The following is a 22312-nucleotide window of genomic DNA, read 5'->3' as shown; positions in this document are numbered from 1 at the left end:
CCTACCAAAACCTTCTTATTTTCAACACCTAAATTTGAGACTTTCGACTAAAAGTTGAACGGATCCCAGCATTTCCATTACTCTTTTCAGTTGTATAATCTACATTTTCCGGCAAATAAAGGAACAAGGATTGCCCCTTTTTTTTTCACATATCACATCATATTGCAATTTTCTTGACTTTGTTAATATCCAAGACTAAAAAAGAAATATAAAATTGTTTTTATATATGTCATTCATCAAGTTGAGTACAAACCACCAAAAGGTATGCTGACCTGTTTTGAACTTTTACACTTTTTTCCTTAATTTCTTAAATAAAAACTCTCAAAACTTGCCTCATCCATACACCCAATATTGGATCCCCTTTATAAACAAGCATCCACAAACTTCACCAATTCATACATCTTCTATTTTCAAAAAAAATACACACAAAAAAATGTCTTTAACACTTCATTCTTCAACTTCTTTTATCAATAAAAAAGAAACAAAAAAATTCTAGAACACATGATGATATCTCAAACATGACTTGCTTTGCTCAAATCAAGCCATCATTCCATCTCAAAGCAACGAATTCCAAAGAAGTTCAATTCTTTGCTCCTAATATGGAAGGAAGAAATATAAACAATGAAGAAGAAGGAGAGAAACTTCATGTACTAACAACTAGTACTCATAGCAATAACAGTAGTACTACAAAGGTACCTGTTTTTGTGATGTTACCACTTGATACTATAAATATTGGAGGGAAGTTGAACAAGCCGAGAGCAATGAATGCAAGTTTAATGGCATTAAAAAGTGCTGGAGTTGAAGGTGTAATGGTAGATTGTTGGTGGGGTTTAGTTGAAAAAGATGGACCTTTGAAGTATAATTGGGAAGGATATTATGAACTTGTAAAAATGGTTCAAGAACATGGTTTGAAGCTTCAAGTTGTCATGTCTTTTCATCAATGTGGTGGCAATGTTGGAGACTCTTGCAGGTATTATTATAAGGCTACTTTAACCATTTTTATTTTATGCTTGAACACGAAGTATATATCTCGCGTTTACGCAGGGTCCGAAAGGGCAGGGTGTGATGTAGGCGGCAGTCTGCCTTGATGCAAGCATCAGTAGCTGATTCCACGGCTCGAACCCGTGACATATCGGTCCCACGGAGACAACTTGACAATTGCTCCAAGGCTTCCCTTCCCCTTCCTCAAAATGGACAACAAATTATTGACACAAGTATCTCACCTGATAAAGGTCAATATATATATATATATATATATATATATATATATATATATATATATATATATATATATATATATATATATATATGTGTGTGTGTGTGTGTGTGTGTGTGTGTGTGTGTGTGTGTGTGTGTGTGTGTGTGTGTGTGTGTGTGTGTTTTCTATACTCAGAACCCTAAATTCTGAATCCGCCATTACCAACATCCAGAGGTGTATGTAGTGTTATAGTACCAGGTTCATCTGAACCCGGTACTTTCGACACGGACTATAAATTTAGTGTAAAAATTTACTAAAATTGCAACATATAGTGGGTTTGAACCCATAACTTTAAAAATATAATAATTTCAATACTAAGAACCTTAAATATTGAATCCATAGACCTTAAATTCTAGATTCACCTCTGCTGACATCTATTTCCAATAGGTACCAATAAGCTGCAATATTATAAGAAATATTTTCATTCTATAAATGAACACATCTATTAAATCTTAGTTTTCTTCATAGAATCAATCTTCTCTTTGAAATTGTAGATAAATTATACTTATGGCCAAAAACCTATCCTACACTATTGCAGCATCCTCCAAATTCTCAAGATTTAACCTTTTAATATAATCTACTATAATTGTCATAGCTTCTTTTATGATTAAGTAGGAGTAGAATTAGTTTCCTTTTCACCATTCAGACTTGAAACAAACCAATATGTATATATCTAAAAATATTTCTAATTGATTTTTGCAGTATCCCTCTACCTCCATGGGTACTTGAAGAAATCAGCAAAAATCCTGATCTTGTTTACACAGACAGATCAGGCAGGAGAAATCCAGAGTATATTTCCTTAGGTTGTGATCTATTACCTGTACTCAGGGGAAGAACACCAATTCAGGTGTACACTGAATTTATGAGAAGCTTTAGAGAAAGATTCAAGGATTATTTGGGAGATGTTATAGTGGTAAGTCTTTTCACTCTTCTATGTCACATATCTAATGTCATTATATCAACAACCATTTAAGTTCTATGCATTGATTGTGTACAAAAATTACAATTAGATCTCTCAAAAGGTAATTGCACGTCATTCTATATAATAAGCATTAATTGTAGTCTCGAATAAACTATAATAACCTATTGTAACATGTTAAATTATACTAAAAGGGCAGTTCGATTCACTAAGCTCTCGCTATGCGCGGGGTCCGAGGAAGGGCTGGACCACAAGGGTCTATTGTACGCAGTCTTACTCTGTATTTCTACAAGAGACTGTTTTCACGGCTCGAACATGTGACATCCTAGTCACATAACAGGAACTTTATCGGTGAAAGATCAAGATCAATGAATTACTTTATGTCAATCTCATATGATCCACTAAACTTGTTGGCAGGGGCGGATTTAGGGGCGGAAGGGGGTTCATCCGAACCACTTCGTCGAAAAATTACACTGTATATATAAGGCAAAATCTGTTTTTTACATCTATATAAGTTAAGGGGGTTCAAAATCTTTGAAAGGTCATAAGTTCAATTCCCACTAGCTATGATTTTTTTTTTCTTGAACCCCTTCGCCGCCGAGATCCTGCCTCCGCCATTGCTTGTTGGTTTAAACAAATCCAAATGGTGGACCACTAAAAAGTTAGAGTCATCTTTAAAAAGTCACATATAAGGGACCACAAGTTTCCAAGCTAAAACAAAAGAGAAAATTTTGAAATTGAAATGCTCTTTTTCTTCTATAGGAAATACAAGTGGGAATGGGTCCTTGTGGGGAACTGAGATATCCATCTTATCCGGAAAGCAATGGTACTTGGAGATTTCCTGGAATCGGAGAATTTCAGTGTTATGACAAGGTAACCTTTTTTCACCTATGTTGTTTAAAATATTAATGTTGTTACATGTAAAATCCAAGATCACATTAGTAGCTAAAGATAGTGGCGGAGCCAGTGTCGAAGCTAGAAATTTTTCTAAGAATGTTCAAATTTGAAAGAAGTGAAAAATAAATCTCGACAAAGGGTGTTCAATGTGTTATATATACCTCTAAAACGTAATATTTTATCTATATACACAGTGTAATTTTTCGACTGTGGCTTCGCCCATGGGCGGAGCCAGAAATTCTAACGAGGGGATTCAAGAATAATGCAAGAATGTCATGCCTACATAAAGTAGTTTTTGAGCCACCTTTGCCACTACACAAAAACTTCTCTTTATGTCATAGCGATTCAACAATTTATATATATAGAAAAGTCATTTTCACCCTATCTGTATAGTATAGTTTCCCGAATCCCCTATCGGCATAGAAACTTACACATAATGAAACAAAAAGCTAACCTTTTTCCTTTGATGAAACAGTACATGAAAGCTTCACTAGCAGCATCTGCAGAAGCAATGGGAAAGAACGATTGGGGCCGGGGCGGGCCCCACGATTCGGGACAGTACAACCAATTTCCAGAGGACACTGGATTTTTCAAAAGGGATGGAACATGGAACAATGAATATGGACAGTTTTTCCTAGAATGGTATTCAGGGAAATTATTGGAACATGGCGACAGAATCCTAGGATCAGCAGAAGGTATATTTAGAGGAACTGGAGCTAAATTATCAGGAAAAGTAGCTGGAATTCATTGGCATTACAACACAAGATCACATGCAGCAGAATTAACAGCAGGATACTATAATACAAGGCATAGAGATGGTTATCTACCTATAGCACGTATGTTCGCGAAACATGGTGTCGTGTTTAACTTTACCTGTATGGAAATGAGAGATGGCGAGCAGCCACAAAGCGCGAATTGCTCGCCAGAAGGTTTGGTTCGACAAGTGAAAAAGGCGACTCAAATTGCTGGAATTGAACTAGCCGGAGAAAACGCGCTAGAGAGGTATGATGGAGGAGGATATGCACAAGTTTTGGCAACAAGTAGATCAGAATCTGGAAATGGATTGAGTGCATTTACCTACTTGAGATTGAAGAAACGGTTATTCGAGCCAGAGAATTGGCGAAATCTTGTTGAGTTTGTTAAGAGCATGTCTGAAGGAGGTAAAACAAGACTTCCAGAATGTGACACAAGCAGGACAGACCTATATGTTGGATTTCTCAAACAAAGTCATGCAAAGAAAACTGCAGAGGCTGTAGTTGTGTAAAACTATTCATTTGCCCCGAGGCTTTGGTTCAGTGGTAAGAGCACAATACTTAATGTGTGGATTAGGCACATGTCACGAGTTCGAACTTTGCCAACAACAGATGCCTGGTATTTAAATGGAGGGTCGGGCCGATTATGCACCAAATTCCCAACCGTACACCAGATGGTCGTCGTAGATTTCTCAGTAATAAAAAAAAGAGATATTCATCAATATACACGTAATATGGTCATAACTTTGTAGTATAGCACATAAAAGGGGCACAAAGCTAAAAATTATTATAGTCTCTATGCCCTTAAGTCTGAAAACAATTTGCTATGTCTAGACCTATAGAATAAAAGAGAAAAAAAACTTAGTATGTCAATCTTTGTAACCCCTGTTAGAAGGTTGTTTAAGTTCATTGCTCCTTGTCATTAGGATGATGATGGATACATATATACCTCAAATGAGTATATTATTTTGTCTGTACAAAAAAAGAAGTTTTGCCTTTCCATATTTAATACTATTGAAGTAAAAAGCTCCTATTATTGTTTTATTATAGACTACTCTTCTGGTCAAATTTCTTCTTCATTTCCTTGAGCTATTATGATCAAGCAACTACACTTGAGATAAATCCATGAGAAATTTTCTCCACATTATTATTTGTGAAAATGCTTTCACAGAAACAAAGATAAATAAATAGAAATAGAATTTAGGTTTTCCTCATCCAAAATTTTGGAAAAAATGACAATTTTAACTCTAAAGATTCTTCCTTTTTCTCCATATTGTAGAAAAAGAACAACTAATAATGTCATAGTATCTTCTTTTCATCCGTCTAAGCTTTGAATGACAAAGTTGTTCGGTGCCCGTGCATTAGGAGGTAGCAGGTATCTGATGCATTGAACTAGCTTAAAACACATACTGTTAATAAAAAAAGAGTGTTAATGTACCTTTTAAGGCAAAACCAAATCATGAATCTACAATAAAAATATCCAAATCAAATGTCAAAACTGATATTATAGAAGATGAAGGTAAATTCTCAAAATCAGAAGCAAGAAAAACATGAAATTTAGGTTGTTACCATGATCTCAAAGAATCTTCAACCAAAGTCAAAATAGCCTTCAGTTATCTCTGCTCCAATAAGAAATAAGGAGTCATTTCTCATAACATATTAGTCTTTAGCCAAGAAAGATGAATTACCTTCTTCATTGTGCCAGTAATTTAGGTATTTTAAGCTCACCCGGAAATCATTATTATCAACAAATAATTTAAGTTATGTATTATCGTTATTTTATATTTACAGGCAAGCGCCCTTTAAAATTAAATAAGCCTCCAAATTTATAATCTTAAAAATTAGATAGATTACTTGTTACAACAAATAAAAATAACGAAAAAGGGTCAGCTTTACCCCTAAACTATTAGATTTGGTCTAATATTGCCCATCATCCACCTATTGGTCTAAATATATCATTCTCGTTAAGGTTTTGGCTCACACATGCCCTTTAAGTTAACAAACCATTTCAGATTAAAAATCAAAATTATTTTTAATGACGTGGTATTATCCTATTAGTTAATTTAAAACCCACACCAAATATGTCCAATCCACCCACCCGTTTGAGCCCGACTCGATCCAACTCCTAGATTATCCACTAAACCCTCTAACCCATCGGCCAAAATACACTGATACTCCCCTAACTCATTTCTGAAATTCATACGACTGAAACTCCCCCAAACCTAATGCGACGATAGCGATGGCTGCTCGCTGCAACTGGTTTTCGAAATATTCAAGTTGAAGATCAATTTTTAAAGTCTCTTCTCTATTCAAGTAAGATTTTACTGCTTTTGTTGAATAAATATGGTTAGGGTTCTTGGGAATTTATCATCTACTGTTACTTTCGAGTTGTGGCGATTTTTGTACTGCTTCTTTTATGCTTTTAATGTCATTATTTAGTAATATTGAGATTGCATGTGTTCCCTCTTTATTTTTTTGGTCTGTTTTAGGGATTTTGTATAGTTGATAGCGATTTAGGATTCTGATGGGGTCTTGTTGTCTGCTAAATCAGTTCTTTATTTCTAAGCTTTTGTGTTTGTTTTTGCATTTATAGTGTATGTGGTCCATTAAACTTTATTCTTGTTTGTACTTTAGGACATTAAATATTGATAAATTGGACCTTATTTTTCTGTTTGAATATGTCTGATGGGTCACTTTCCCTTTTTTATGGCTTGCATGTGACTTCAATGAAGAATGGTTGAAAATATGGACTTGGTCTTGAATTATAGGAGCAGATGAGTCTTAAAACCTCAAATAGTGTACATTAAAAAATTGAATCACTTGTTGCAAGCTTATGATGTGGATTTGTTGTCTTATATAGACATTTGTTCGGAATACATTAAAAAATGTGGGTTTAAGAAGGTTCAACAACTTCTAGTAATAGGGCCTTCATGTAGGTACTTTCTGGTTGAAGGGAATTCGGGAATTAGAACACTACAACAACTCTTAACTAACCAGGTAAGTGTACTTCAATTCTTTGGTACTGATGAGGGTGAAGAACATGTGTCAGCTCCTAGCATAAGTCACCACAATGAACCTCACAGTGTCACTGTAGATGTTGGGACTGATTGTGAGTCATGTGAGGAAGAGGAAGCATATGAACATAACTCTAGTGATTATGATAATGATCAATTGGATCTCTTTAGTAAGGAAATGACTAAAGAAGTCAATGACAAACTAGACAAGTATAAAGAGTTGGAAAAGGGTATGAGTTTTGGGGATTTAGCCGAAGCTAAAAGAATTGTGGGGTATTATGCAATTGTTAATGGGAAGGGCCTTAAGGTTAAGAAGAGTGACACTGGTAGAGTTAGATATATATGTGTTGTTGGTTGTCCCTTTGAATTATTGATATCTCAGGATAATAGAGATCAAGGATTTAAAATCAAAACTTTGAAAACAAAGCATACTTGTGAACGCGCACACAAGAATGGAAGAGCTACTCCCCAAGCTTTAGTACACTATTTTAAGAACAAAGTCCAAAATAATTCTAAATACAAGGTGAAAGACATGAGGGTGGACCTAGAGGATCAATTCAAACTTAATGTTAGCTATTCAAAGATGAAAAGAGTAAATAGGTTTGTGCTAGAGAAATTGGAGGGTATCTTCATTGATGATTACAATAGGTTAGAGGCCTATGCTCAAGAATTGAGGGACAGTAACCCTGAATCTGATGTGGTGATAAACATTTCTAAAGATGCTTTGGCATAAAGAAAAATGAGGTTCCTTAGGATGTATATTTACTTTCAAGTGAAAACAGCCCAGAAAGCAGGTTTGAGACCTCTTATAGGCCTAGATGGCACATTTCTAAAAGAGAAATATAAGAGAATTCTACTAGTGGCCATAGCACAAGATTCAATGAAATATTTTTATCCTCTTGCATTGGCAGTAGTGGATAAAGAAACTGGTAGAACCTGGAAGTGGTTTATCAAGTTACTGAGAAATTCTTTGGAGCTTGAAAATGGTGAAAACGTGACATTTATGTCGGATATGCAAAAGGTAATTGTTTGCCATTTTTCCCCAACTATATGTTTAATTTATACTTTATTAACTGATTTTCCATTATTGTAGGGGTTGTTGGAGGTTGTTTCCACTGTCCTTCCAAAAGCAAATCACAGGTGGTGTGCTAGGCACATTGAAGCTAATTGGAGAAAAAATTAGAGAGGTATATAGATGAACAAGTTAATGTGGTGGTGTGCTTGGAGTACTTATGAAGAAGAATTCAAAGATCAATTGAAGACTCTGGGTGATATTCATGAAGATGCTGCTAGGGAACTATTACACTACCTTCCTCAAAACTGGTGTAGGGCTTACTTTGACACTACATGCAAGAATCAGATGGTTGACAATAACTTTACCGAATCATTCAACAAATGGATTCTTAAAGCAAGAACTAAACCTATAATCAAGATGTTGGAAGACATTAGATTAAAGGTAATTTTTTTCCTTATGTTAAATTTTTTATAATTGTTTATTACTATACTATTATCTTCCTTTTTATGGTAGGTAATGAATTTGTTGAAGAACCGTAAAGAGGAATGCAGGAATTGGAGGGAAGAAATTAGCCCATATGCTATAGAGCTTTACCATTATTACAGAGTGATTGCATTAGAGTGTAAAGTTGTCTTTAATGGAGATTATGGATATGAAGTGGTTAAGGGTAAATATAAGCATATAGTTAACCTGGAATTGAAGAAGTGTACTTGGAGGGCATGGAATTTGACAGGAATACTATGTCCTCATGCTATCAAAGCCTTAATGCACGACAAATAAGATCCATTAAACGCGGTGCATTGGTGGTATTCAAAGGAAGCTTATATGTTGGCATACATGCATAAGTTACAACCAGTGAGAGGTAAAAATTTTGGAAAAGTTGAGCCACAACATGCAATGGAACCACCAGAAATACATAAAAATTGTGGGTAAACCAAAGGTAAAGAGATAAAGAGAAAAAGATGAGGCTAGGAAAAGGGAGGGGGTTTGGTCAGCTTCAAGAAAAAGACTTGTAATGACATGTGGGTTCTGTAGTACAACAGGCCACAACATAAGAAAATGCCCTTTGGTAATAGTCTTTTTCACATATTTTATTATCCTGCAAAAAAAATTACTTTATAATATTTTTAATGAACAACTCTTGTAGGATAATGGTGAAGGAACTTCCCAAAAAGTACAAGATGTGCCCTTAACGGCACCACAAGACAGTCAAAATTCAGAATTTGTTTTCATGCCTACTCCTAGAGTGAGTCAATGTGATGGACCTTCAAACATAGCTCAAGGGAAGGTATTTGTTGCACCTTCAATAATAGTTGATGATGAATATGAATGTGAAGATAAAAATGAAGATGAAGATGAAGGGCCGAATATGATGCCTAAGGTGATATCTGAAGCTAAGACTAGGCTTGAACAAAGAAAGTTGCATCAAGAACCTATTGGTACTAGGAAGACTGGCATCAAAAGAGATGTGGATGGTGTTAACATGCCTACTAATCTGCCTTATTTACCAAATAAGCTCACTTGAAGAGGCAAATCAGCTATGTCTGCAAATCAGTTAGTAGCAAAAAAAGGGAAAAAATGGAAAACTGAAGACTAAAAAGGACAAGCATTAGAGTAGTTTGTGTAGTTCAATGATTTTTGTGTAATCTGACTGTTATGTACTGATTGCCTCATACCTTATTTTTTGCTGTTTAAGTGGTGAATTAGTTATGTAATGATTGTTTTGGTTATTACAGTCATTACTGTGTAATGACTGTTATATGTAATTGTTATCGATTCTGCTTTCAGTATTTGGTAATTGTTAAGTGGTGTAATTGTTATCGACTCTGTTATGTGACTGTTTCAGTATTTGGTTATGTACTGATTGATTAGCAGATTTGCAGAAATCTGCAGATTTAGACCAACAGAATAGACTAACATAAATCTTAACAAACAAAATAGACCAACAGTCCTTACATACTTAACAAACATCAGTTTCCTCTCATCAACTTCTGCAGATTTTTTACATTTGACAATCAAAACAACCAATCTAAAGAACTAAAATCTGCAGATTTCCTTCATTAACCAACCAAAACAACTAATCTAAACAATTAAAATCTATATATTTCCTTCATTTAACAACCAAAACAACTAGTTTAAACAACTAATATCAGCATATTTTCATCATTAATACAACCAGACCATCATTGTGCCATCAACGCAAAAATACACAGATATGTTGAAATTTTTCATTATCAACGCAAAACATTAGAGGGCACCAACTTCAATACATCATTGTGCCAGCTACATAAATAACAAAAATAGCCCATGACCATATCGCAAGTCTTTTCCATCGCTTCGATTTCTGCTTCAAGTTTGAAACTTTCTCTTCCAAGGATACGTTATTCAAATATGCAGCTTTACTCCCCAACCATATCATCCATCGTCTTCCTCAGCTTGTTTCTTTCGAGACGAAGGGCATTCAAATAATTTCTTTACTTATGGATAAACATTGACACATGAGGTGAAAGTTTTTCGTCGCGCCATTCCCAATATCGACTACCATTAGTTTCATAACGACAACATTTGTAGAATCTATGATCACCATTCAAAGGTGTTGTAGCAGTAAATTGGTTGGAAATCAATCCACAATAATATGTACAATTCTCACTTTGGTCACGGGAAGAAGCAGAAGAAGATTCATATATTTTAAAGCTAAAACAAGATGTAGAAGATCTAAGAACTCTGATTTTCGGATTTGGGAGAGGGAAGAATAAAAAGAACCCTAATTTTCAGAGAGGGGAGTATCAGTCGTATGAATTTCGGAAGAAACAAAAGAAGATTCAGACATTTTGAAGCTAAAACAAGATGGAGAAGATCTAAGAACTCTGATTTTCAGACTTGGGAGAGGGAAGAAGAAAAAGAACCCTAATTTTCAAAGAGGGGAGTATTAGTCGTATGAGAGAGTATCAGTGTATTTTGGCCAATGGGTTAGAGGGTTTAGTGGGTAATCTAGGAGTTGGGTCGGGTCGGGTCGCGCTCAAACAGGTGGGTGGATTGGACATATTTGGGGTGGGTTTTAAATCAACCAATAGGATAATGCCACGTCATTAAAAATAATTTTGATTTTTAATCTGAAATGGGATGTTAACTTAAAGGGCATGTGTGAGCCAAAACCTTAACGGGAAAATGATATATTTAGCCCAATAGGTGGATGGGGGACAATATTAGACCGAATCTAATAGTTCAGGGGCAAAGCTGACCCTTTTCCGTAAAAATAACCTGATGGTATGAAATGTTTTACACTGAAAAAATATATATACTTAAATTTATTAAGAAATTAAAGCAGATAATACACTAGAGCTGTGATTAATCTTTAAAATGTAAAAAACGAAACAGCCAGGCGGGTGTTAAACTTGAGAAGAAAAAAATAAAATCTGAAATTGCCTAATTTACAACCGCTAATTAAAAATTAGTCACATCTTCAAAAGTAATCGAAATTTAACTATTTTTTTATGTAAAAATAAAATTTGAATAAAAATACCCTTAATAATCTGGAAATATTCCAGCATATTGTTTGTTTTTTTTACATATGAGATTTCAGCATAATGTGCTGGAGTTCTAATATAATATGTTGAAAGTATACGCGAGAGCTCCATAATCCAGCATATTATGCTGTAACTTTACCTATTCCACCTAGGATATTTTTGTTCAGATTTTATCTCCGCATAAAATAATGGTTATTTTCCAATGACTTTACAAATACTGACTATTTTTTAATTATCAGTCGTAAAAATTGACTTACCTATGCTATTTGGATGTTAAATTTGGGTCGGACTGAATATCTTTATCAATGGGCCGAACTCAAACCCGGGTCCATAATTATTTAAAGGAAAATGATCACTTTTAGGGTTTCGTCTGCTAACGCCCTTCGTCAACAGCTGCTCCCGCGCAGGACATTCATCAACGGTCAGCGAAAATGGTATTGTTCGTTTTTCTCTGAATTATGCATGGTTTAATTTAGTTTTTACGAATCTGTATATAAATGCAACTGTGTTTACACATCCCAGCTCAATTGTTTTGCCTTTTCTTCATAATTTGTTTAACCGGAGATTGATTTCTGTTTTTCTTTGTTAAAATTCGCTTGTTGAGAAACTCTTTTATAGTTCTGCTTGCGTTAAATCTAGTGATTTTCTTTTTGTGAAGATTACTGTTCAAGTGTTAAAGAACCTATCTTTCTGGTTACTTGGAATTGGAGCTGTTTTTATCTCAGATTTGTGATGTAAAGAGTCCGATAAAATTAGTTGCGGATAAGGAGTTTAAGCTGCTGTTTCTGGAGCTGTGACAATTGATATCCCAATGGTCCGTTCCAATATTGACCACTACACCACACCCTTGGGTGCAACCCTTTACTCTTTTCATAGAACAATTTGCTTAAAAAGGGTGTCTTTAGTAAACTAAAACATTAATCTGTTCATGCGATTAGGCTCACTTGGAAATTTTTTGTGAAAAGGAAAGGTATCGGATTTGATGGATTTGGAGTGAGGTAGAATATTCCTAATCTAGCAATTATGTTATCCTCCATCCCAATATATGTGACCGTGTTTGATTGGGCACAAAGTTTAAGAAAGAAAGAAATGCTTTTGAAACTTAAAACAAGCGATATTTATATGGCTATAAATCATGTTACTAAGGGTATAATTGAAAGTTTATATGTAGTTATGTTTTTTCCAAAAAGAGAATGGTGTCGTTCTTTTTGGGATAAACTAAAAGGAATGTGTGTCGCATAAAATGGGATAGACGGAGTATGAGTTACTGATCCAGTAAGAGGATGGTATTCCATTGGACTAGGTTGTTGGCATTGAACTTTAGTTTATTTCAATACACGACTTTAGATGATGCAGATGCACTGTTCATTTGAGGTTTTTTTTATGAGTTATAAAATAATATATGATTTTTTCCCTGCAGACTAAGAGGACCAAGAAGGCTGGAATAGTTGGGAAATATGGTGAGTTAATGGTTTCTTCTTAAACAATGTTTTTTCCTTTTGCTTGGTCCATGTTAGCCTCTTTTAAACATAAATGCACAGTTAGTATGTTTGCTATGCACGAATATGGTTGATCAGCTTGCTTCAGTATATATATTTTTTCAAAATGACTTTTATCTTGGCGAGAATGGCGAGTTAACCTGGATTTCAGTAATCGACAGATTGGCCGCACACTTTAAAAATTGATGTGCAAATAATTTCCTCGTACTATTGATTATGCTAGAAGTTGTAGCACACACATTGTGTGCATGTTATCAAATTGTCGAAGTTGGAACTACTTTTGTGGATTCTTTGAACTTGAGTTTGGTCCAGAACCCTACTTATTGGGAGGGGTCAGCTTCCTTTTTTATTTGTTTTGATGGAGTACTATCTCCCCGTTTTTCTGTTCCGCTGGTTATTTGTTATATGTATAACATAATTCTTATATTTAACTTTGATTTTTGCATTTATATGGCCTTTTCATAATTTGAGGTTGCTTAGAATTTGTTCTATTTTGTGTCTGGCAGATTTCATATTCCTAAATGTCTTGGTATGTGTTTAGGTACCCGTTATGGTGCCAGTTTGCGAAAGCAGATTAAGAAAATGGAGGTTAGCCAGCATAGCAAGTACTTCTGCGAGTTTTGTGGAAAGGTAATGGTTCTTGGATGCCTTTCTGCTCTACTCTAAAGAGCTAGTATATTAAAAACACGGGTTCTGAATATATATATACTTGCTACTATGAGCAGTACGCGGTGAAGAGAAAAGCAGTGGGGATCTGGGGCTGCAAAGATTGCGGCAAAGTCAAAGCAGGCGGTGCTTATACATTGAAGTAATTACTCTCTCTATATTTGTTATAAAATTCCCTTTTGTGTGCGAATAATTAATTCAATTTTTTTGTTTTTGGCAATAGCACTGCTAGTGCTGTGACAGTTAGGAGCACAATCCGAAGACTGAGGGAGCAAACCGAGAGTTAGAGCAATCATCTGCCTTTCCTTCTATCTGCTTATGATTTGTCTATGGAATTCTGAAATCAGATCCATTTTTCAATTTTAAGACCATTTTAATGTTTGTGAACGCTTTCAAATTAGTCATTAGCTACTGTTTGGGAAAGTGATCTATTCTGATGGTGTTATTACTTCAATATGGTCTTTTGCTTATCCAATATTCGGGCTAAATGGTGTACTATATCTGATTACAGTGCTTTGATTTAGCATATTCTGTGTGAAATTTGATGCAAAAATCACATGTGGGAAAGAAAAATCTAGCAAGGTTTTGATTTAATATGTTACTCCCTTGTAGTTTTAAATATCAAGTAAACATACATTCTCTAAATTTATGATGGAACCAAATTTCAGAAAGGAAGGGGACCCCCATTATTCCCATTGTTTAACATGCAAAACTTACACTAGATTGATAAAAATAATCACAATACTAATGATTTTCTTATCCAATATACCATTCATCATCATAAGTACAAATTCTACACATCATAATGGAGAGTTCTTGGTTCATTAAAAAATCAAACAAAACCATAGAAAAAATTCATGGCATTTTCTTTCTCTATTCTCTTTCAAGGGTGAGCATTGTTAACAGCATCACATCTCTTCCTCACCTCTCCTTGATTACCAATCTTGACTTGATATACACTTAGTTTCTCCATTGCAACAGCAAAATCAGTAGCAAAAGCATTGCTATCTTTAGCATATAATTCAACAAATGGCCTTGTTCTAGTGTCATTATATAGTAATTGGTCTGAACCTAGGACTCCAATTCCCTTCATTAAATTCTTGAACAACACATTGTCGAAATTTCCAGGAGATATCACATCTAGGAAAGCTGCCATGTCTTTGTTATTAGTATAATTTGCACACATTGTTCTTAATCTCTCAACTAATATTGGATTCATTGTAGGGTCAGGGGTGGGGAAAATTCGGTTTGCAAACTCCTTACAATGGACAAATCCAATGGTGTGTCCACCACCAATTAACACAACCATATCTTTAACATCAATGTCCATAGGTTGAAATTTCTTGATCATTAGGTCCACCGTCGCGTTTGCACGTGTCAGGTGCGCTTCCACGTTTGAAACGTTAGAAACTAGACTATCCTTTCGGCCTAGTGGAACTTTATAATGGGGTCCACCAGTTTGAACGACAAGATTTCGTGTGGCGGTCGCTAAAATATCCGCGCAGGATACGACACCGGGACAGGCGAGCTCGAGGGCGGTCTTGATGCGCGTGATGAGGTCGAACGCGTCGCCGGCGAGGGATTGATTGATGTCGTATTCGAGCTCGGGTTTGTTGAAGGCGGTGGGTTTGATAAGGATGGAGGCATCACAACCATCAACAGCGCAGTCGTGGAAAAAGACTCGAAGGGTAGCGGCCGCGGTGGTGGGGAATTGCATTTGCTTTTGTTGGGTGATGTCCCTCACTATAGCATCAAATTGTGGACATGTTTTGGCATAATAGTCTAATGTGAGTTGTGCATGTGAAAAAGTTAGAGATGAAAACAACAGGAGAAGTAGTGGCCAAGCCATTTTTAATGGCTGGTTAATGAAAAAAGAAGAGAGAAGAGAACAGATCAAAAAAGACCTGTTTCCTCTCACAAAAGATGATTATGGAGTCAAGTCCCAAAAGGGGTTACAAAAAGGTACACAATTTTGATAATGAAACAAGAAAACAATGTAGAGAAGAAGAAAGATGAGAATTAATGTTGTGGTTAAGAGATGTCTTAGGAAAAAGAGTGGTTATATTTTTATTCATCAAAATTTTGCATAGATTCTAATTTTTATGTGATTAAAGAATTTCAATTGAGCATAACATGCGGTTGATCGACCACTTGTTTGAAAAGAATATTACCTCTCTTCTCTCTCTTTTTCTTTTTTATTGCCTTAAACCATTTCTAGAATTAATCAAGTATACCAAATTTTTATTTGATATCCAAAGGTCACAGTTCGAGCAGTGGAAGCAGCCTTTAATGCTTGCATTAGGGTATGTTGTCTACATCCAGGGGCGGATCCAGTGAATTAGATACAGGCTCTCGTGAACTCAGTAGTTTTTGTCTAGATCTGGTATTTGTATTGAAAAATTCATTAAATATATAAGAATATTTAGCTTGGAACCCAATCCATTAATCTAGTTATTATTGTATATTAAGTTAAAATTTGTGTAGGAATCCATAAACTTTAAATTTTGGATTCGCCTTTGTCTACATCGTACCTTTTAGCATGCGGCCCTTCCCCCAACCTGCGTGAACTCGGAATGCTTTGTGCACCGGATTGTTCTTTATCCATAATTGATAATACTTTTGTTGGAAATGGAAAGCATAGGTTGAAAACTATATTTTTATTTTTATTTCCAGTATTGATAGTGTTGGTTCTTTAAAATGGAACATCTATTGCTTTAATTAAAACTAAATAGAAATGGTAGTAACGATCAAAAAATGAAAAGGTCAAGATACTAAAAAATATGATGTCATATCCCTTTTAAATAAAAAAAACTGTCTTTCTAGTCAATGGAATCAATATCTAATTATTAATTTATTGTTCCATATAAATTTTAACTGGTCTTAGAAAATAGAATAAACTCGACTTGATCTTGTTCGTAGTTGAGACACGCAAAAGAGTCTAAATCAATGTACGTTAATGAATCATCATTTATGGGTGTTGCACATGCCACGATCAATTCGATTCAAGGTAGGGGCTAATAGTAGTGACTTATTTTTCTATTCGAGCCAATACAAAATGGTGATTGTGTGACACCCTAGATGAATTTCACATTGACAAAACAAGAAATAGATGTTGTGCAATAAAAATACAAGAAATAGATGTTGTGCAATAAAAATATAAGGCTTAGACTTCAGTTATGTGTTTAAAGATTCCGCGAGCTTTTCGGACCCCTCGATATCTTTTTCATAGTTGAGAGAGAGGCAAATGAGCCTAAATCCATGGACATTAATAAACCATCATTTATGAATATTGCACATGCCACAATCAATTCGACTCGAGGTAGGCGCTAATAGAAGTTGCTTATTTTTCTATTCGAGCCAACACAAGATAGTTCTATGACACCCTACGTGAATCTCACATTGAAAAAATAATGGAGAGATACTAGTATATAAGGAAACAAGGCTTAGAACTTTAGTAATTATTTTAAAGTTGTACGTGCCTAGACTCAAAATGGATAATAGCATTATCATTCCCTCAAAACAACAAGTCAATACAATATTTAGAAAGTAATTCATATTAAAGAAGTTGAAAATAGCCCAGAATTTTGGTGGTTCACTATTAGATTGAACATCTATGCATATTCCACTTGGAACATTATCAAAACAAGAGCACTTCAATCTTAATAAAGGGGCAGCCCGGTGCACTAAGCTCCCGCTATATGCGGGGTGCGGGGAAGGGCCGGACCATAAGGGTCTATTGTACGCAGCCTTACCTTGCATTTCTGCAAGAAGCTGTTTCCACAGTTCGTGCGGGGTGCGGGGAAGGGCCTGACCATAAGGGTCTATTGTACGCAGCCTTACTTTGCATTTCTGCAAGAAGCTGTTTCCACAGTTCGAACCCGTGACCTCCCGGTCACATGACAATAACTTTATCAATTACGCCAAGGCTCCCCTTACTCCAATCTTAATATTAGGTTCTAATAAGAGAAATCTCAACTAGCTTGCTTGTTTGAATATTTCACTCTTTTCCCCCCCCCTGCTTCTAAGACATTTTTTTATATTAACTAGCCGTTACAAAATATAACCCAAACAAAGCAGTAGCATGAGACCGCATACAATATGTATACCAAAAGGTCGAAATTTTTACATAAAACGTGATTCTATACGGGAAAAAACATCAAATAAAATGTGATTTCTTGGAAAAATCAATCATTTACGCGGATTTGGAACAATTATCTCTAAACTCACTATTAATTGCCCAAATTGGCAAGAGCATAATCACTTTACAAAAAGGGAGGGCTAACAAAACCTCCTCACCCAATTAAGATATATAGTTCGCATTTTCCCCAACAAATTTACATACATTTAATATATTAGGGGAAAAACAAAAGAAATATGGAGGAGAAAAACTAATTCTGAACTACATTTTCTACTCTCAAGTTGCAACTTCATCAACTTCTGAATGAAATACAAAACTTGGAAAAGTAGTGGTTACATCCCTGCATTAAAACATGTATAAATCTCATCAGCCGATATCATCCTCGTCTAATCTTTTAAGAATTTAACTTATATATACCGACAGTAAAGAAATGTTTACACTATCAGGTGACCTAAAAAATTCTGCAATAGGTAAATGTGACCTGATCTTTACACTGTTATCTGTCCATGTATGTGACTTAAACTCGTTTACTAAATGTGCATACATATATCAGTGATTAAATGCTATACCTTAGATATGGAAGTGTCATTATCTTTAATAATGAAGGATTTCGAGCCACAAAGCTTCGCCATTCAGATTTGTCAATCTTCCCATCCTGATTTGAATCTGCCTCTGAAAATGTCTACACAGAAATAAAATCACTGATTATTCAAAGTTCGCTGAGACTACCATTCATTAGGACGGCAAATTTCCAGAAAAAGCAAGTAAAAAGGTTATCTTAATGCAAAGTTGTCAATAACCTAGTGTAGTGATGCATTTTCTCAAGGAAAAAAAAAAGAAGACAAATTAAGCCAGCTGATTTCCGACGTGTACCAGAAATGAGGCCAACATTTGCACTTTTTCGAACAGCAAGTTATTGCAAAAATGTCAATAACTTGAGTAACACAAGAATTTTGATAGCTTTACGTTGTAAAAGAACAATCAAGCCTAGGACTTGCTACCTTGGCTTGCTTTAGATACCAATCTCATAATTTCAGCAATACTAAATATGCATAGGTCTTTCAATCTAGGCACTTCTTTCAAACAGAGAAAAAGTCTGTACAGCAATCTCGTCTGATCATATGAAATTTCATGGATCATCATCACCAGTAAAATTACCTTGTCAAGTATTATCTCAATGGTTTCGTCAGCCAACTTCATCTCAGACTCGCGTAGAAGTGCAATCAACATTTGTTTAACCTGTGAAAAAACACAAATAATGAAGCCTACAATAGATAAAACATAACGAGAACCACATAGGTGACTCTCAACAGTCAACATAACACGAAAGAGAAACAAAATATACATAAAAATATCTTACCTCTTGCCGTTCAATATACCCTGAGCCGTCCAGATCATAAAGCCTAAATGAAACTGAAATAGCACAAAATATGGAGTTCCATGTGATTGTCCGCATGCAATTAATCGATAAACTAAAAACAATTAACAAAATACATAGCTATATTATTTTTTCTTTTACTTACAAGTAATTTTATCTTCCTGGGGGGCATTTGGGTGGAAAACATTCATTACTCTAACAAAATCCTCAAAATCAACGACTCCTCTTTGCTTCAGATCAAATAGATCAAAAATCTGCAAGGGAAAGTTCCTAGGAGAATTAATATCCCTCACGCGCCAAGGCAATAAACACTACTACACTAGTAAATACATAAAATTAGCATGCTTGCCAAGTGCCAACTCAATGCTATGTTGCTCGGATTCTCCAAAAATGTTGCCGAGTGCGTGTCCGATCCTCCGAAAGTAGTGTATTTTTGGAGGATGCGACACGGGTACGACATCATTTTGCAGAGTCCGCACAACATAAACTCAATGCATTCCATAAGTCAAACATCCATATTTTGGTGAACCACTTAAACGTGTTCTTTGACACAAACATTCATAGGAACCCCATTGGTATGTTTGCTTGAGCAATTCTAATAAAGCACGCTCCAGTTCTCAACTATGTTGCATAGAATCTCCAAAATGATGCCACACCCATGTCGCATCCTCCAAAAATATACTACTTTTGGAAGATCCGACGCACGCCTGACAATATTTTTGGAGAGTCCGAGCAACATAGGTTCTCAGTACCAAACTAATTAATCAGCATTATGTAGAATGGAACCAAAACTAATATAACTATACCAATGAAATACCATACCCGATTTGCAAGGAGGTCTTCTTTTTTTCTATTCTCGAATAATGCCAACTGGAACTCTTCCTGCACATCCAACATGATTTTATGTATTAGGCCCCCGGACATACGTAACATAGTCTAATTTTAAACTTAAACTTTCCATCTCAAATTATGCAACATGATATCATAAGCACCATTGAAAACCGATGGCACCAATTCAATAGAGCCTACCTTGCTTATTAACCCGTCATCAATTACTGTACTGCTAATAGTCTTGAACATCTCAAATAATGCCTGAACTTCACTTACGGTAACTGCAAAAAGAGGATAATAAGAGAAAGGAAAACAAATAAGACAAGTGGAGGAGGGTTGTGTACTACATAAGAATTTCAATTGTAAGAGTAAACCGAAAGATAATAATAAACCTCACTACTCTTTTGAATGATTTTCAGCACAACTCAGAACGACTATTTTCCATTGCATAAATGAGGAAACTTCCCTGTTTCACCGTGTTCTAAGTTCTAACATCAGATCAAGCTCTAAAATTTCTTCCTGTTGTAAATAGATTTAGCACCTTAAAAAATAGCAAGGAAATTTGTACAAGTTGTACGTTTCGTCACCACTTTTTGGAAAAACGTTAGGTATGGTTATGTTAAATACCTGTGATGCGATAGCATCTCTCCACAAAAAAGGAACAAGATATCGAGGGATTTTCCATACGTAAAATCAGAATTATCGGCACAGGATTTTTCAACAGAAAAGGAGGAATCTTGTGTTTCAGTCAAAAAGCATCATTACTTTAACCTCCCCCTCACAGTTTCTCCATTTGTTCATCTCAAAACTTTCAACTTCACAACACAAGGTCAACTTTATCAAATCAATCGTAACATACTAAAACAGTAAAACGTCAGTTGACCAAGATCATTACGAACTCACACGCTGTTTGGGATGCTAGGAATATAGGATCTTCGTATCCTTGAAACTGCTGTCTTGCTGTAGAACTAAAACAGCCCATCTTCCGAAGAATGGAGATTGAGGAGTAAGCACACAACTTACCTCGCGTCAGGCGACCAGCTTCCCTACAATATATCATCAAAACCATTTTAACACCTTGCAAATTACAAGACACAAATTCACATAACAATATATTGTATAACTACCATATCAGCTCTCAAATACAAAACATAAAACCACTATGGATTACTCATTCCCCATACCAAAATATAGGAAACTTCAACATAAGGACATTCCGGTGCACTAAGCTCCCGCTAGTCTATCGCTTATCAAAGTCAGTCTCAAGCCCGGATAAACGAGGAGGGTCAATGTAAGTTAACAATCATTAGGAATTATTTAATTTTCTAAACAATTGGAATCATATTGAGTAAATAAATACAAATGATTCAAAGAGCTGATACCTCAATTAATTTGAATTGAGTCATACTATAGTACATTATTGATTGTTGAATGTCTACTAGCCTTAAACTCCCCCACCCCACCCCCCAACCCCCAACCGCCTCTAAAATTTGCAGAAAGATCATTACTTGATTCTCAAAAAAGATCAAAACTTTATCATGAAAAAGCATAAAAACCCAGAAAAATAACATAAAGATAAAAAATTTAACATGAAAAACCTCAAATTTCATTTCCAATTTGAAAGAAACTTAAGCCCATCATCTAAAAACATTCATAAAATTTTATAGGACATAACCAAAAAATACAGAAACATATAACAACAAATCTTGAAAATGAAAAATAATGAGACCCTTAAAAAAGAAAATGGGAAATAAGAAAAGAAAACATACAGATTATTGAGGTCCTCAGCAAAATTGCCCAAAGAGATAAATGGAGTGTTTCAAGATTGATGTGTATATATAATTTTACATGCACATATACATATGAAAAATGTATGTATATATAGGAGAGAGCTAAAGAGAGACAACAGAGAGAGGAACACTGGGAGAAACCAAAATTTGGAGACCCCAAAGAAGAAGAATGAACAAGAACAAATATATTAGCATGGCGCGTGATGTTCACGCTTTGCATAAGAGCGTGGTTCTATGCTCAGCGGTTTAACCACAGTAAATTTTGAGTTACTGGAGTGGGGTTAATGGTACCTATATTCCAGGAGGTTTCCTTTTATTTTCAACAATTTGACTTTTGATGCTATTTTTGGATAAAAGTTTGGTCAAAATAATTTTGTTTTGTTTCATAGGAAAGAAGTAAAATTAGGAAAAGTTATTGAAATATGACCAAAAGGGTTTCTAGTAATGATTAATTTTTAATGAATTACGTTTCAAATATAAAAGCAACATGTTTAATGTTTATTTTCCTTTTATAGATCGAAGCAAAATTAGGAAAACTATTGGTATTAAGATGCACGCATACATTCCCAGTATAAAATCAACACTTTCATTGTATAAGTTTGTAAAATTGAATGCACAAGTTGATTCT

At 35.1% G+C, this 22312-nt stretch overlaps 4 protein-coding genes across 6 annotated transcripts; 2 read left to right on the top strand and 2 right to left on the bottom strand.

Moving 5' to 3' along the window:
• The first annotated feature begins 340 nt into the window (after positions 1-340).
• Positions 341-4894, top strand: LOC107769004 (beta-amylase 3, chloroplastic-like). 2 transcript variants are annotated; one of them, XM_075230495.1, is made up of 4 exons: positions 341-970; positions 1961-2171; positions 2940-3050; positions 3550-4894. In XM_075230495.1, exons 1-4 carry the CDS (start codon positions 519-521, stop codon positions 4336-4338), a joined length of 1563 nt encoding a protein of 520 aa, XP_075086596.1. In that variant the 5' UTR covers positions 341-518; the 3' UTR covers positions 4339-4894. The 2 variants fall into 2 exon arrangements, with proteins under 2 accessions (XP_075086596.1, XP_075086597.1); XM_075230496.1 differs by lacking the exon at positions 2940-3050 and having other exon boundaries at positions 387-970.
• A 6805-nt stretch (positions 4895-11699) lies between these two features.
• Positions 11700-14022, top strand: LOC107769002 (large ribosomal subunit protein eL43). Its single transcript, XM_016588179.2, has 5 exons — positions 11700-11816; positions 12803-12842; positions 13423-13511; positions 13607-13689; positions 13771-14022. The coding sequence occupies exons 1-5, from the start codon at positions 11814-11816 to the stop codon at positions 13832-13834; spliced, it is 279 nt and encodes a 92-aa protein (XP_016443665.1). The 5' UTR covers positions 11700-11813; the 3' UTR covers positions 13835-14022.
• Positions 14023-14270: 248 nt separating this feature from the next.
• On the bottom strand, positions 14271-15700 carry LOC107769001 (peroxidase 41-like). Its single transcript, XM_016588178.2, has one exon. It carries the CDS (start codon positions 15394-15396, stop codon positions 14431-14433), a length of 966 nt encoding a protein of 321 aa, XP_016443664.1. The 5' UTR covers positions 15397-15700; the 3' UTR covers positions 14271-14430.
• A 2003-nt stretch (positions 15701-17703) lies between these two features.
• Positions 17704-21842, bottom strand: LOC107769000 (calcineurin B-like protein 1). Of its 2 annotated transcripts, XM_016588175.2 has the most exons (9): positions 21664-21842; positions 20798-20940; positions 20093-20175; positions 19886-19945; positions 19209-19317; positions 19046-19098; positions 18844-18924; positions 18255-18367; positions 17704-18025 (listed from the first exon to the last, which is right to left on the bottom strand). In XM_016588175.2, exons 2-9 carry the CDS (start codon positions 20874-20876, stop codon positions 17962-17964), a joined length of 642 nt encoding a protein of 213 aa, XP_016443661.1. In that variant the 5' UTR covers positions 20877-20940; positions 21664-21842; the 3' UTR covers positions 17704-17961. The 2 variants fall into 2 exon arrangements, with proteins under 2 accessions (XP_016443661.1, XP_016443662.1); XM_016588176.2 differs by lacking the exons at positions 20798-20940; positions 21664-21842 and adding an exon at positions 20287-20413.
• Positions 21843-22312: the final 470 nt, after the last annotated feature.

Source organism: Nicotiana tabacum, chromosome 15 (genome assembly GCF_000715075.1).
Source record: "Nicotiana tabacum cultivar K326 chromosome 15, ASM71507v2, whole genome shotgun sequence".
In the NCBI taxonomy this organism is placed as follows: domain Eukaryota; kingdom Viridiplantae; phylum Streptophyta; class Magnoliopsida; order Solanales; family Solanaceae; genus Nicotiana; species Nicotiana tabacum.
This window is presented reverse-complemented; position numbering and strand designations above follow the sequence as displayed.